At 37.4% G+C, this 16515-nt stretch overlaps 1 protein-coding gene across 6 annotated transcripts in view; it reads left to right on the forward strand.

Annotated features, from left to right (window-relative positions):
• ANKRD10 (ankyrin repeat domain 10) overlaps positions 1 to 16309 on the forward strand; it is a 36299-nt gene extending 19990 nt beyond the window's left edge. For 4 of the 6 annotated variants that reach the window (XM_036297120.1, XM_036297124.1, XM_036297125.1 and 1 more), the window contains exons 4-6: positions 2204 to 2457; positions 11159 to 11254; positions 14355 to 16309. In XM_036297120.1, coding sequence (XP_036153013.1) covers positions 2204 to 2457; positions 11159 to 11254; positions 14355 to 14830 — 826 coding nt within the window. In that variant the 3' untranslated portion in view covers positions 14831 to 16309. The remainder of the gene's footprint in view (positions 1 to 2203; positions 2458 to 11158; positions 11255 to 14354) is intronic. The other 2 variants (XM_036297121.1, XM_036297122.1) reach the window with 2 other exon arrangements.
• The last annotated feature ends 206 nt before the right edge of the window (positions 16310 to 16515 follow it).

Consider the following 16515-nt stretch of genomic DNA (forward strand, 5'->3'; position numbering starts at 1 on the left):
AGAATTCTAGAATAATATCAGAATTCACATCCGTGGGGTAAAATTAAAATGTCAATTTTAGTCCCCAGTAGCCACACACAACTGCCTTCAATGTTTAAGAAAATATTGTTGGTTTCTGGAATTTGTAAGAATTGTCTCTTTTATATCTGATAAAATTGAGTTTGGGCTTTTGCCTTTCTTCAAAATGTATAATAAATTTCTTTATGTCTTCTTCTAAGAAGTGAAGACATGTTTAGTGATTATCCAAGAATATATAGATTTTTTGTTTCTGAGGTGGAGCGTTATGAGTATGATGGCTGGAAATATGAATTCAAAGCTTATTTTTATCTTTGAAAATGAAAGACCCTTATTTGCCCCTGATTCGGCAGTTTTCTCTCTGGAAAAAAAAATTTCTTTTTTGGCATTAATATTAACCTAGGAAACAAGAACCAAAGGTTCTGCATTGGTTATTTCACTTACACAAAATAAAGCCTTATTTGATCATACCTTTGCTCTGTTCATAGCATAGCTTGCTGAGTAAATATGGAGATATCTTTGCTGTTTGGTATTTCTGCAGTTTCGGTTTATCAGCCTATACCTAACAACCTGTTTTGCTTTTTTTTACAGATTTATTTCACAGAGCAGTGTATTTTCTTGTTCTCCAGGGGAACTTCAACATGGAGTTGCTTTTGTTCTCTAAATGTTTATTGTTTCCTAATTAAGATCTACAAGCTCAACTGGTTCTTTTATATTCATCTTATTCAGATCTCTCACACCACCACTTCCTCCTTTAATTTGAATCTTAGCTACTATAGAAGACATCAGACCTTTACTTGTGATATTAACCACGTAAGATGTTGATGCTTTTCAGTAGTAGAACTCTTAGCCTTAGGGCATGAGTTCCTAGAATAGTATTTGGCTTTCACAGGAAATATCCTATATAATAAAAACCTAATATGTTAAAGGTCCAGTTGTCCAGTTGTCCGTTCAACCAATGAAAGCGTAATATACTAATGATAAGCTAAGGCCGCTCAGCTGCTCACTATGATGGGCACTGATCACCAAGAGGCAGACAGTCAACTGGTTGACCAATCACTATGACATGCACTGACCACCAGGGGGCAGATGCTCCAACTGATAGGTTAGTTTGCTGCTGGGGTCCAGCCGATAGGGACTGAGCAAGATGGGCCGGACATGCCCTGGAGCCCTCCTGCGGTCCTCCCCAGTCCCGATTGTGCACCAGTAGGGTCGCTCAGCCTGACCTGAACCCTCTCACAATCTGGGACCCCTTGGGGGATGTCAGAGAGCAGATTTCGGCATGATCCCGCAGGCCAGGCCGAGGGACCCCACTGGTGCACGAATTCGTGCACTGGGCCTCTAGTCCACTCATAATGCTGTAGAACAGCGGCTCTCAACCGATGGGTCGTGACCCCTTTGGGGATCAAATGACCCTTTTACAGGGGTCGCCTAAGACCATCGGAAAACATAATTACATATTGTTTTTGTGATTAATCACTATGCTTTAATTATGTTCAATTTGTAACAATGAAATTGGGGGTCACCACAACATGAGGAACTGTATTAAAGGGTCACAGCATTAGGAAGGTTGAGAACCACTGCTCTAGAATGACAATTCCTTCAAGTTTTCCTAAGCAAGGCCAAAAAAAAACCCCACAACTCAGCTTTTCACATCTCCAGCCTAATGACAAATTATTTTAATGTCAGGACATCCTTCTAAACTTCCACTTATAGTGTCACATAAAATCTGGCTTGTTGGTAAGCAATTGCATACCTTTGTTTTTAGGAAGCCGATTGTTATGAATGCCATGGACAATTTCAGTACATGTTTGTTTGTTAATGATTTTACTCAAGCTAAAGGAATGGATTATTAAAATTAAGTGCCTATAATATAGAGTTCAGGTTAAGTCTGAAGTTAGCATAAATTTAGGTTCTTCAGACTAACAAAAAATGATTTTGAGAAGTTAAATAGGAAGATGCCTTTTTTTAAAGTTTACTATATTGATTTTTAAATTACTATCGCCCAAATCTTGCTTAGTAATCAAATGTGCATAAGAGAGAAGTTAGTTACAGAGCTAGGATGAGTAACGCCTTCTTTAATGAAGACTTGCTGTAAATCTATATACCTTTTCATATCACCTTCAGATAGTTAGTCAGTTCGGCAGGAGCAGACACCAGCTGAAAATGCTAATGGGATGTAATTCAGTGTTTTTGTGTTGTGCAGCCTGAGAAATGCCAGTGGCCTGACAGCAGCAGACATTGCTCATACCCAGGGTTTCCAAGAATGTACCCAGTTTCTCTTGAACCTCCAGAATTGTCATCTGAACCGTTTCTATAATAATGGCACCTTAAATGGGGGCCATCAGAATATATTTCCTAATCATGTTAGTATGGGAACAAATCGCAAGAGATGCTTGGAAGATTCGGAACCCTTTGAAGTGAAGAAAGCTAGAACCGAAGGTGAGACCACTTTGTAGGCGAGTGTTTACTTTCTTTAACATGTTTTCTTTTTTATGGCTGAAAGCACCTCAAGATGAGACCTTCACTTAAGGTGGTACTGTGCCCGGAGGATTCTGGTGCAGTGAAGGTGGAGTTTTTCCTGTATTGCTACTTTGAAGATTGGCCATTTAACAAACGGGGAGAATGTAAGAGGGCAGTGTTGACAGCTCAATATAAATGTGTGTCCATAACATTTCTGCATGCCCAGGTTTACCTTCCATGAATTAGAAAGATTTTTCTTGTTTGTTGTACCTGTTGGAAATACAACTATTAAAAAAAAAATCTGCCCCTGTGCCTGATTTCTTTGTTTCCTGTAAATGTCCCCGAGCTTATAACAATTGTTGGTCTGGTAGTAACACATAGTTTCACATCTGGGAAGGTAGATGTTGGCTGTACTGTTCCACTTGCACTGTGATTTGGCCTCCGCTAGTCTCTATGACCCACAGGGTATTGTGTATTTGTCGCAAGATCTCGTATGTCACTTTGAGGACTTATGTCTGTAAGGTAAGTCAAGTTTTAGGTATTCATCCACTTTTTTATCTTTAGTTTTGGAGTTTGCAAATAATCAGAAGCAGTCATTCTTTACTTTGGGGAAAAAAACCTTTATTTAGGAAAAAATTACATATACGTATATCTATATGTAAAATATCTTAAACAGGACAAATTAATAGCTTGGCAGGAATATTTAGCAAACTTATACAGAGGAAATTGAGAGATGACAGTGAAAAGTACTCACTGAAATTATGCACTCAGATAATATTTGCTGAAAATACAAAGTTGTGCCCTTTGACTTAAAACAAAATTAGCCCTCACTGGTTTGGCTCAGTGGTTAAGAGTATCGGCCTATAAACCGAAGGGTCAAGGGTTCAATTCCCAGTCAAGGGCACGTACCTCAGTTCCAGGTTCTCCCCAATCTGGTCAGTGTGCATGCGGTAGGCAACCAATCAGTATGTCTCACACATTGATGTTTCTCTCTTCCCCTCTCCTTCCCTTCCTCCCACTCTAAAAATCAATGGGAAAATATCCTCAGATGAGTAAAAAAAAAAAAAAAATTTTTTTTTAAAATCAACTATACAAGTATAGTATGAGAAAACACTGCTGGGTAGAGGTGTTTAAATTTTATGGGTCAACATCATCTCTACTGCTTTGTCTCTAATGGGTATATCCAGACAAAAGGTTTTTTTGTGTGTGTTTTTTATGACAAGAATTGTAATATCTACTTCATAACTTCTGAAATCTTGGTCACTATAAAAACTTATGGTTATGTGACTTGAATGAATGAATGAACTTAAATGTAATAGCTTATCAAATTCATAGCATTTATAGGTTATGAGTTTAATCTAGAAGGTGCTATGATAAAACACACGGAGGTATGTCTACTTCAAAAGTGTTTTTTAATAAAGTGTTGCCCAGCATTGTCATTTATTTGTAACATGTTTCACTATATATTTTCTAATGTTTTTTTACAGCTCTTTAAGCATATACTTTTTAAAAATGCTTTTTAAAATTTAATGCCTGATTAATATTTTGGAATGATATTAAGTGTTCGATTCATTGTACCCTCATTCTGTCTATGTCTATTAGTGTAGTTTGGTAGGATAAATCTTAAATTCTGGTGTGATTTTTTTTTAAAGGTTTGACACCTAACATTCTACTAAGATGCAGAAATGTACCTAGAGATTTTTTTAAAACTAGTTTCTGAAGGTTTTATGGTAAGCTGATTTGGCCAATATCTTGCTGTTTTTGTCCTAAGTTTTCTAAATCCTACTACTACACAAATTTAGTTTGAAGCATTATGCAGGTTTTTAGGGATTTTATCTTTCTTTTCCAGACAAGGATTCATTTAGGCCAGTGATGGTGAACCTTTTGAGCTCGGCGTGTCAGCATTTTGAAAAACCCTAACTTAACTCTGGTGCCGTGTCACATATAGAAATTTTTTGATATTTGCAACCATAGTAAAACAAAGACTTACATTTTTAATATTTATTTTATATATTTAAATGCAATTTAACAAAGAAAAATCAACCAAAAAAATGAGTTCGCGTGTCACCTCTGACACGTGTGTCATAGGTTCGCCATCACTGATTTAGGCGAACCAGAGTTAGAGATTCACATCTTACACACTAAACTCACCATGCAGCTTTCACAAATTGCCATTCCTAACAACCTGAGGATGTCAGTTAAGGAGAAAATGTGATGCCTGGCACTTGAGTTTGCAGGTAATAATTATGCAAACCTAAGGTTGAGCACTGCTCTATATATACATGAAATAATACTTGTCACGATCACAGGAGAAATCATTGCTTGACATCAGATAAACTTTAATAGCTCCTCTTCCAGTGTTAACCATTTGTCTACTGAGTATTATTTTAATTATTTGCTCATTAAAATTTCTAGTACTCCAGTCCTGAGATTGCCTCGCATGTCACTTAAGAGTGTGTGTATAAATTCATATTTGTAAGCATAGATAGTTGTCTTTTTCCCACCCCCATGCCTGCTGCCACTCTCCTTTATGGGAAAGGAAGAGTTGATTTTTTTCATTTTACCATTATGTACTTGCTGTGAATAGTATGCTAGGGCAGTAATTCTTGATTACTAAAAGATTTTTCCCCCCAACTACCTGAATGTTCTAAATGAAGTTGTTCTTGACTTCAGTAGCTCTATAGTTATTTCCATTCTTTGACCAGTTTTTTAGAATGCAATTTAAGATCGGTTGCCTTAGTTCATTTTAATTTTTGGCATTTTTTAAATTTGCTATTTATGTAAGCTTAAGTCTCTGCTCATTCTGAATTTTTTTTTTCCCTCATGCAAGGACATACTTAGAGAGGAGGTGGGGGGAGGAGAAAAAGAGAAACATTGATTGGTTGTTTTCCTTATGCTCCCTGAGGATTGAACCTCTACAACCCAGGTACGTGCCCTGACCAGGAATTGAACCGGCAACCCTTCGATACACAGGACGACACTCAAGCAACTGAGCCACTCCAGCTAACCCTGAATTCATTTTGTGGATAAGTTTTTGGCTCTTATGTCAAAGTGAAAGTACTTTTTCCCCTAATGTAACATGCACATAAAATACTTTTTAAAAATCACATACAAAAGTATTTGGAAGAGTTTAAAATCATTTTTTCTTTTTTGAAGTACAATTTTGGCTTTTTCTTACGGGTGACTGAAATATCTTGGTTAAATAAATGCATAGCTTGAACCAGTTCTTAAAGATGTACCTGTAAAATTCACTCCTTTAATTTTTTTACTTTAGAATCATGAGTCTGAAAGTTATCTACTCTTCCCCACAGAAAGTAGTATCTCTCTGCTTTCAGCAAACCATTTTCAAATATTTTAAGGTAATTAGAGTGATTTTCCCTTGGAAACTATATTGGTGTAAAGAACCAAAAGGAGGAATAATGCCTTGGCCTTTTTGTACTGCTTGAATATGAACTGTCCTTTGGAAGCAAATCTCTTTCTTACAGTCATTCACGCCAGTATCAAAATGTGCTTTGGTCAGAACAGACATAATAGATAGGGCCATGAACTCTGGAGGGTGAAATAAAATGCAAAGTTATTTGAGTGGTTGGTTTTGATGAAAAGTATTTGGGGGTAATAGTTCCCAATATGGGATTTTGTTCATTTATGATGGTGCAAGGAAGTAGCTATATAATTGGGTTTGGATTCTCCCCCACCCCCCTCCATTTATAAACCATTTGCTCAAGATGGAATGACGGATGGACTTGACGTAAGCTGGCACGGCTTTACAAAGATGTGTTTAATTTTGTTAGCATTCCTAGTCATCAGGAGTAACTCTACAATTACTCATGTATGTGTTTCTTGAGAGCTGTTGTCCAGGTTATTAGTGATCCTGGCTGGAAAAGAATGGCAGCTTCACCCATTAGAGAAACCTTTACCTTGTTTTTAGCCAGTAATTTTTGGGGTACAGCTCTAGAATGGTGAGTGGGGAAGGGTACTGTGAGTTACAAACTTACCTGGTAACAGAGTTTTATTTTTGGAAGCATTTGCCCTAAGAAGTAGGCTGTGGTAATGCCAGATCTCAGATGTTAAGCTGACCTCATGGTTTTGTTTTAATCAAATAGGTATATTATTGATCTAGCATCTCATACATATGTGTGGGTATTTAATATTAAAACATGTTTTAGGAAATTACCTTCAACATGAATAACTCAGTTTAAAATTAGCAGTAAGAAGTGTCTCAGCACACTTTTCCTGGGATGAATTTAACAGGATTTTCACTTTCTGTTCTTAGTTCATGTTGACCAGCCTTAATGACTACAGGAGGGAGAAGGTAGATGTGCCTTAACACATTTGTTAATATGTGTTAGCTAGTTATTCAAACATGAGATTCAAGAAGTCACATTTTTAATGTAATTATTTCTATGGAGTGTCATATATAAAATACTTTATTTTTTTGTTTACTTAGTGTTCTCAAACTTAAAGTAAACGGCTGTATTTGTGTGGTATTTTTTTTTTAAATTTGACCAGAGAGAACACTTGTGTTAGAACAACAAATGGTTTTGTCTTAATCCTTAACACATAGCATTTTAGAAATATAATTTGAATGAATTATAATAAGGACCAAGCATTTTCTGTGATTTCCACTTACATTCTTGTAATCTTGAATTCAAGCCTCATGTGCTAGTCTGTTTCCAGTGTGTGCAGCTACAGTGGGACTCCACCACTTGCACACCTTCAGGATGGTGTGTTTCACATCCACTTTCATTCCGTGTTCCTTTAACAGCCCCAACCCCCTCCACAGTTTTGCAGTACTGCCACTTTTGCCTCCCCACTGCCCTACCCTCTTGAATTTCCCCAATCCCTGTTCTACTGCAGTTGGGGCTGTGTCATAGTTCCCCAGAAGGTTACTTTACAGAACCCCTTTTGCAGTGGCCTTAGATACTATTTTCAACAGGATGTTTATTTTCAAAAGTAGTTATTTGGGTTAATGTGCTCCATAATAGAACAGAGAATAGTTCTAACTAGTAATGGCTGGTGGGAAACCAAGGAAACACTTCCCTCTTGTTTTTTTTTTTAAATGGGGATCTGAGATCAGAGTTCCCAGTTCAGTGGAAAGACCACTGTGGTGGTGGGTCAGCCCTGGGAGGGACCTCTGACTGGCATTGTAAAGATGCACAAAGGAAGATCACCGTCTCACAACGCCGAGCTGCTCGTAAATCCACTGTCTGAAACTACTTGCCAGTTTTACGCATCAGTTGGTGTGTTCGGGATGGAGTATAAGCCTTTCCTACATTTTAAACTCTCATGGTTTATGTAGTTTTAGAAGCTCCCTTAGAATTGGCTTTAGGGGTTTTATTCAACCCTTGATTTTTAGGTGAAAATACAAATGCAGGCCTCTGTTATCCCGGCACCTTCCTGAATGGAGCATCTTGGCTCCAGAGGTCAAGGATGAGAAGACTCCCTGGGCAGTGACTGCCTGTGTTTGCTTTGAGCCAGTCCTAGATGGTTTTCTGTCATAACTGTGCATTGTTTAATGTGTGCTAGAATCTTCAACAAATACCTGCTTTGGGAGTCAAAAGGTAAGGACACTTTAGAACATGTTCAGTAATTTTTTAACTGAAGGTAAATAAAACAGGAAGGGAAAGTGTTTTTCCAAAACAATCAAAATTTACAGTTTTGGAAGAAGAATTCTGAAGTGTTTACAGACCTCCTTTCTCAGATGCAACATGGGATATTTAAACAGTTACTTTGGCGATAGGTATGTGTGAGAGAAAATACCCACAGGTGACATCTGTGAATGTCAGAGAAAGTCAAATCCAGATCCAATGTGAATATTCTGAGAGGCCAATTTTAATTTCATGACATAAAGTACAATTTTAAAAAGCAAATGCAACCTTAGTGCCCCTGTATAATTTGAGCGCTCACTATATGCAGGTGCTGAGAATAAAGTGAAGACATTAGTATGAAATTACCCAGGGTTCTGGGGCAGCTGGATTATCAGCCAAGTAGTGAAATATCCTTGCAGATATTTTATGGGAAAAACTCACTACAAAGATAGTGTATCCTTAAAGAAATTAAATTCTAGGTTGTCTGCATTAGCATATGCTTCCTACATTAAAGAGTTTGACTACCCAAATATGAAAGCCTTTGTTCTTGTTTCACTTTTCTATTAATGAGAAACCTGCATTAACAAAAGACAATCTGCTAAATGGAACAATTTTAGAGCATAATTCCTAGTGTACTGGGTAGGCCTCTAGCTAAGGGATTAATTTTTGCTTTAAAATGGCATTGTGCCCCAGGTCCTCTATATACACATTTTTGTTTCCAATGTCCCCAAACTTCCTTTGCCACCAACTCTGGCCCCCTAGTGGCAGGTCCGCCTTCATGTTCTGCTTCCACTTCTCTGAAATGTCGGGTTAGTTTGATGTTACTGGTTGCTATAGTTCATGTTTCTTGCTTTCTGTGTTTGCCATTTCTGGCTAGAGTGTAGGTTTCATTTGTTGATATGGGTACTATCCTAGGCACTGGGCTCAAAGGGTGAGTTGGCAAATACAGCTTTTATGAAGATTGTGGGGTAAGGGTGGTCTTCATTTTTTTTAAAATATATTTTTATTTCAGAGAAAGGGTGAGGGAAAGAGAAACATCAATAATGAGAGAATCATGGATCAGCTGCCTCCCTCATGCCCCCCCATTGGGAAATGAGCCTCCAACTCAGGCATGTACCCTGACCAGGAACTGAACTATGACCTCCTGGTTCATAGGTTAATGCTTAACCACTGAACCACACTGGCTGGGCTTATCTTTTTTATTTCAGAGAGAAACATCAATTATGAGAGAGAATCATTGATTGGCTGCCTCCCGCACATCCCCCACTGGGGATTGAGCCCACAACCCCAGGCATGTGCCCCTGACCGAAATCAAGCCCGGAACCCTTCAGTCTGCAGGCCAGTGCTCTATCCACAGAGCCAAACCAGCCAGGACTGGGCTTATCTTAAAAAACAACAAAACACGTGCAATTTGAAATTGCAGATGTAATGTAGTTGCCACTTTGCCCACACTGACACCTGAGCTCCACAACAAAACCAGACATGGAGTATGGCTACTAAAAGCCACCCTGTATCCCAGGGGATGTCTTTTTTACAAGGATATTTGTGGCTTTGCCATGATAGCCTGCACCTGTTCTCAGTATACAACCGATTTGGCTTATCAGGCATTAGAGTGCGGAAAAGGGGGAAACCACACCCCGTGCTGAATGCAGGTTTATCGAGACTAAACTCCCAGAAGGTTGTATGGATTGTGACAACTGGTATTTGGAACACCCCTTTCCAGTCTTCCCCCTTACTGAGATGGCTTATTTATCGCTGATCTCTTGAAAGTATTGTTTCATAGTGAAGATAGGACCTTGCCTATCACTTATTTGGGGCTTGTAGAGGATTACAAAAAGCATTGAGTGGAAAAGACTGAAATCCATGGTTTAACGCCTCTGGTTTTTCAAAGCACTTCTATTTGTAAACTGTTTTCTGGCCTCATACCTGTGCAGACTTCTATTTTCTCTCAACTACACAAAATCACACTCTTCTGTTTCTCCCACATACTAATTCAGAATTTATTTCTCATTAAGACTGCACTATCTTTAGTTTCAACAGTTAAGGGAATAATCTGGAATATGCTCATTCCTATATTGAAAATGACTTGTGTGCCTCTAAAACTAGAAGTAATTAAAGCTGCAAAATTCAAGCTTTGCTTTTAAATTATTTGAAAGAAATATTTAGCACTAAATGTTGTTGCTTATTCTTTGACCCCAAAATAATGCTAGTTATTTATCTGAGTAAAGACCCAGAAATGTGCACAAAGATGCCTTTATAAGGATATTGATTTGATTATGGTGTTCACAATAGGAAAGAAAACGGAAGCAACCCAAGCAGTAGCAGGGAATTTGGTGGCGGGGAAGTTATAATACAGCCGTACAATGGATTTCCAACTTTAAAGATTCTTTTGAACTTAGTTGATACCTTTATGCCATGGTAAATGAATAAAAGCAAAGCATAAAAATGATTTTTAGGATCTGGTTTTGAAGGAAAATACATGCTTAAGACTAGATTTGTCTATATCAAATGAGAATGGCTGCGGGGGTTGAGGGTGGGGGTGTTTCTGCATGGAGTATGTAGTACTTGGAGGAAAAGTGATTAAATGTGCATATTAGCTTTTCTCCAAGATACAGAGAATGATAATTTTACAAGAAATGTACATATAGCATCAGCTCCAAATATCTTGGAACTAAAACTTCAATGTTATTTTATCTAGAAGCATAGGCTAGTACCACACGGGAACAGTATTGGCAGGCCTGTCTTGAGTCTTGGCTTTTACCTTATTTTCTATTACTGAAATTTGTGATTTTTTTTTTTATTTGAGGATCATTTTCATGATTTTTATGTTACCAAGAACTGTCCTAGTATTTATGAAAAACAATTGAATGGACATTTTGAGGCATAATATAGAATACGCTGAATTGAAAAATATTTGTAATACTGTGGGAAAGTTTCTCAGTAGTATACTAAGATCATTTGTCGTGTAGATTATGAAATTATTTGAAAATTTTGGAATGTTCAGTGCTCGAACAAAAAGGAATGAGAAACATTTGTTGTAAAGTCTTTCTGTATGTGCATTGGATCTAAAATTGCCTTTGTTTCCTGTGCAGCTCAAAGCTTGGATTACTGCATGTCGCTAGTGAACAGCGAGGCAGAAGATGATGCTGACAAAATGCACATCGATAGAGAGTTTGCTGTTGTAACAGGTGGGAGTGGACAGTTTCCTGTTAGCTGCAACAACAGTCCAATGGTTGAAGACACCACACAGCAGGAGGGTGGTTCTGTTGGACCAAAAGAAATAGAAATATATACTGTTTCAGCAATGCAGACCCCTTGTCGTTGCAAGAATCAGTATGCATATTATTTCTAACAGCTTCTTTCAAACGAGTTTTGCACTTTGTTGTCTAGTGTTTCAAAGAATGTTATAATTTGCATATCTTGGGCAAGTTTGTAGATACAAGGATAAGTGTTTTTGGTGCATTCTATGGATATGAAAAATATAAGTGCAATCTCTATATTTTGATTTTAAACTTTTGCTTAATGTGCCTTGTTTAATTTTAATAAGGTTTTGCATTTTTTCTGATGGAGGACTTTGGGTGAATATACTGAATGAACGCCTATTGCTAGTAATTTCAAAGCGATTAACAGCCAGAAGTCTGACTCGCCATAAACATTGAGAACTAGTAAACATTGTGGTTTTACTTGTAACCAGTCGCGCCAGTACAGAATCTGTCATTCGACGCTCAGTGGTTGCTCTGGTTTCTGTGCCACACACGCTAGGTCTAGTAAAATGCTGACCACCGTGTCTCACAAAACACATTCTATACACTAACATTTTTAGTATATTAAAATTTTAGTATTGATAGTCATTATCCATTTTTAAAAGGCAAAGTCTCAGTTTCTTTTAGCTTTTTAAGATTTATCCATTTAGTTCATGCTTTTTTTCTACAATCTTATTTAGGTACCATAAAAATATTTTAGCCATTCTTTTATTGTATTATTATATTTAGAAATAGATACTGGCTTTTTAAAATTTTTATTATGTCTTTATGCCAAATTCTCTACTGGGGATAAAAGATTATATATTTTGTTTCCCAGACTTACATGAAAATAATCATTTCTGTTCAAAAAAATGTATACATCTTTCTCGAAGCTACAGAATTGTTATGGGAGGAGTCACCTTTTTGCCAAATAATTAAATGAATCAAAGCCAATTTGTTTGTTTTTTTAATGGCATTGCTACATGCTTTTAAAAAGGCAGAAGTAATCACTCTTTAATCTTCAAACATTAATTCCCTGGGTTTTCAGGTTAAGTTTGATACCAAAATGAACGTAACATTAAAAAAGCCATAATTTTTTTCAAGCCCAGCTCATCCCATATATAGGTGCCAAGTAAGCATCCTCATATTTTCCATCATTTCATTTATAACATTATCTGACTGAATAAGCAAACATTAAAATAGCTAAAGATTACTTGTAGCAGATAAGTAAATGGGTGAGTCCTGAAAGGCAGTTTGGAACAGAATAAAGGACAGTATTGGAGCTGGCCAGTGGGGCTATGTCTTAGCCATTTTCTAGCATGTCTGCTATTTGCATGCTCAGTTTTATTAGATTTCTTACAATGATATGAGGTGATCTACTAACCTTGATTTTGAGATTGCATAATGCACTAAAGGAAAGCAGTACTCACACGGTGAACATTAAACAAAAAAAGTGAGTCTCGTTAACTCAGATTTCTGAGGCCATGCTCATTTACCTTTGCAGACCCAGTCACTGAAAATCGGATTTTCACCTTTGTTGGTAGTATACCAGTTATTAATAACTATCAAACTTGCCACCATACCCATGAGTTTTATCACCCAGGAACAGTTGTTTATACTTTTTAAAAAATTTAAATATTTCCCTGGAACAGCTTGTTTTTTTCCTTTTTATTTCACTTCATGTTTAGTTCTTGAAACACTTGCTCTCTACCCTTGAGTTTTACCTAACTAGAAATGCTATCATTTACTTTTTTTAAAAGTTGTCATAATCTTCTGAAGAATTTCTAATAATTATTAAACTATGATTGGCATTTAAATTGCCAGAAAATTGATGATTAATGGAATGTTTAGGAGATGTTTGTTCATTGAACAAGCTATGATTTTTTTGTTGGCAGAGAGATTTGCAAGACACACAAAAACCTGTGTTCGAGTACAAGTCAGAGGTCTATAGGCGATGAACCCAAAAGTGGCCCCTTCAAGGGACAGGCGCACTGTGTGAGATGTTAGGGTGACCAGATATGCAAAATGGGTCCTCATCTATTACAGCTTAGCTCTTCTGTGTTTAATATCATACCATGCTTTAATAGCGCAGAACATTAAAATTTAATATTAGTAAGCAAGACATAATTTTAGATCATTCTCTATACTGTGCTGTGAACTCCTGTGAACATGAAAATTAACTCTCTAGTGTCATTATACAGAAAAGTACCTTGTAATTGCCTATTCCCATGTGCCCAAGCGTTTTGTGACTGACATTTTTTTTGTAAGACATCCTTCTTTTAATGGATGCAGATTAACCTATCAACATTTTCCAGTATAAGTTGTTTTTGAAAGTGGAACCTTGGATGTCATGATCACCTTAATTGCTGAACTCAGAAGAAACTGCAGAACTGCCATTGGCCCAAGACTGTGCATGAGAACCATTAGTTCCTGCCTGTGGTCGCGGTGCTGGGCACTCTGCGGAGCTGCTCGGTGGCACTGGCAGGAGGACCGTTAGGCTTGAGTGTGGAAGGGAAAGCGGTTCCTCTGCATATTCCTGTGTACGCTTTCCTGACGTGTGAGGAACGTCCAGGAGCTGCCTTAGTTCACCTGCTTCGTAACCGCTTTCCTCTTGTTAAGTGCTGCAGAAGTTTGTGTTTTATTTCAGCCTTTTGTGGGAATCCCTACATCCAGTTCTGATGGACTTTCTGAGGGGTGATTTTAAAAACCTTTCTCCGAGAGGAGACTAAAATGGGAAGTTTTTTTGACAGCTTTTCAGTACCATTGGTATTTTTCATGCAGTATATTTGTCAACTTAAGTTTTTTTAATTTTTGGCTTCCCAGCACTCCTGAAATGGATAAATGTTTTCTTTCTTCCCAGGCAAATGCTGCCGTTGTGTTTTATTTTAAAATCTATGTATGGTTTTCACTTTGGAAAAGGAACTGGTTTGTTTAAAAGAATAGAAACTGAATAAGTCCTTTAAAATTGTAGCAGCAATGAAGCATTTCATAGTTTCTCCTCCCCTCTGGTTCTGAATTTTGGTGACAGGTGTATTTCTTAATGCAGATATGAAAAACAGTAGCTCCGTATCGAATACATTGACAAACGGATGTGTCATCAATGGACATTTGGACTTCTCTTCCACGACTCAGATCAATGGGATGGAAAGCAGGAATAACCAGTGCTTAACAGGATCTAATGGAATTAGCAATGGATTAGTTCCAGGACCACCATTTCCGAGTAGCCAGGGTTCTCTCTGTGTTAATGGGACTGAGGAACCAGAAAAGACCGTGAGCGTTAATCCTGAGATGTGCGGTTCTCTGCACCTGAATGGGAGTCCAAGTAGCTGCATAGCTAATAGACCTTCCTGGGTGGAAGATATTGGGGAAAATTTGCACTATGGACATTACCACGGGTTCGGGGACACTGCTGAAAGCATCCCTGAGCTTAATAGTGTAATAGAGCATTCCAATTCTGTGAAGGTGGAAGAAAGATATGACATTGCCGTCCTGGGTACCATGAACCTCTACCATGGCTCTTAAAGGCAAGTGGCCGGGCTCTGTCTGGAAGCATTAATCCTTCCTAGTAACCAACTCAGAATACTAATGTAGCATCAACTTTTAAAGGAATGCCACGACTTGTCCTACTTTTTTATACTTTAACTTTCTGAAAAAGCAAACTTGTATTTATACAAGTTCCTCGTGAGTCCTAGTGAAAGCACGAGTGGGGCATATTTAGTGCATCAGAGTTTCTTCCGTAGGTAGCGAGACTCTAACGATGCACTTTTGGAATTTAATTTTTCTGCTGCCAATCTGTCACCATAAATTGGCAATTTTTCCTTTTGTCAAATATCTCATAAAGATAAATTGGAGGCAGTTAAAGAGGTGCTTGGTAATTTAACTCTTTGCACATGGGCATCATTTTGAAAAGCTTGCTTTTCCCTCATTCCTGCAGAATTTTTGACAGAAGACAGCTATTTCCCTATGCAAGGTCCAGCCTTACAAAGATGACTTGCAGTGATTTGTATGAAGAAAAGAACATGTGTGCTTTTCAAAGTTCTTTCATTGAAACTTTGCAACTTGACGTATAAAGGTCTCGCTTGTAGACACACACAGTGGTTTGGACACATAAGTCATGTCCCTTCTTTCCTGATTTAACTCACTGCCTGGGTTTCATTGAAAACACATGCAGCCAGGGACTGACTTCTGATTGATTGTTTTTATTACACATTTCCTACTTTGTCTCTAGAATTTTTACCGCAGATAACGGTTTCCTTTATATGTAGTGGAAGTTACTATTCGTAGGAACTGTCAGGTCAAAATGCGTAACTGACCATTCTGACTTATATTTTCTTTGTTTTTGTTTTTCTGGGGGTTTTCTGCTTTAAAATATATACCACTATGTATATCCAGTAAACTGAGAGAATTTTGAATCTCTTTTAATAAAATTGTTAAGTTTATGGTTTTATAGAAATTAGCTTTTGTTTAGGTGACACTGTGGTTACACTGTGCAAATATTGTAATGGGTTTTTACTTTTCTGATTTTTGTAATAAAAATTGGTGAAGATTGAGAAAATGTCAAATGAACAAGCCAATGTTCTAGCGTGTTACTAACATTTTGTGTGTTTTTTTAAACTGTCCTTTACAAATTGAATTAAAAAAATCCTCTCACACTCAATTTGTTCCTAGGGTGTAGTTTCTTTCCTCATAAGGAGTATGTGTATGTATAAGGCAGTGGGGTGGGGGGTGGGGGGGAGTAGTGTCCGTGAAGTGGAAGGAATAGGAAGGGAGGTAGGAGTTAGTATTGCCTTTCATTTTGCTTGTAAGATTTTACTTTATTCTTCTGATTCCTGCCATGTAGTATTTTTTATCTCCTTTGGTATATACTCTAGTTTTATGGACACTTTGTCTCACTGGATGCGGGGTAGCAGGAGGGCAGGTAATAAAGTGCTATCAGCTAACAGTATTGTCTTTGTGTTATTTTCATAAATGACAACAACCATACTTTTTTTTTTTTTTTTTTTTTCTGAAGGGAGGCACCTACTAGTATTGATCAAGGCACTTGTGTATTCTATGCTTCAGTTCTTTTCATATCAAAAGCTTAATTTAAATACTCACTGAAACTTCTGAAGCAACAAGCAAAACTAATTTTAAAAGTTTTAAAGCAAAAGGAAATGGCATTAAAATATTTACAATGCAAAAAATCTTGAAAACCTTTTAAAGAAATA

Source organism: Myotis myotis, unplaced genomic scaffold (genome assembly GCF_014108235.1).
Source record: "Myotis myotis isolate mMyoMyo1 unplaced genomic scaffold, mMyoMyo1.p scaffold_m19_p_3, whole genome shotgun sequence".
Classification (NCBI taxonomy): domain Eukaryota; kingdom Metazoa; phylum Chordata; class Mammalia; order Chiroptera; family Vespertilionidae; genus Myotis; species Myotis myotis.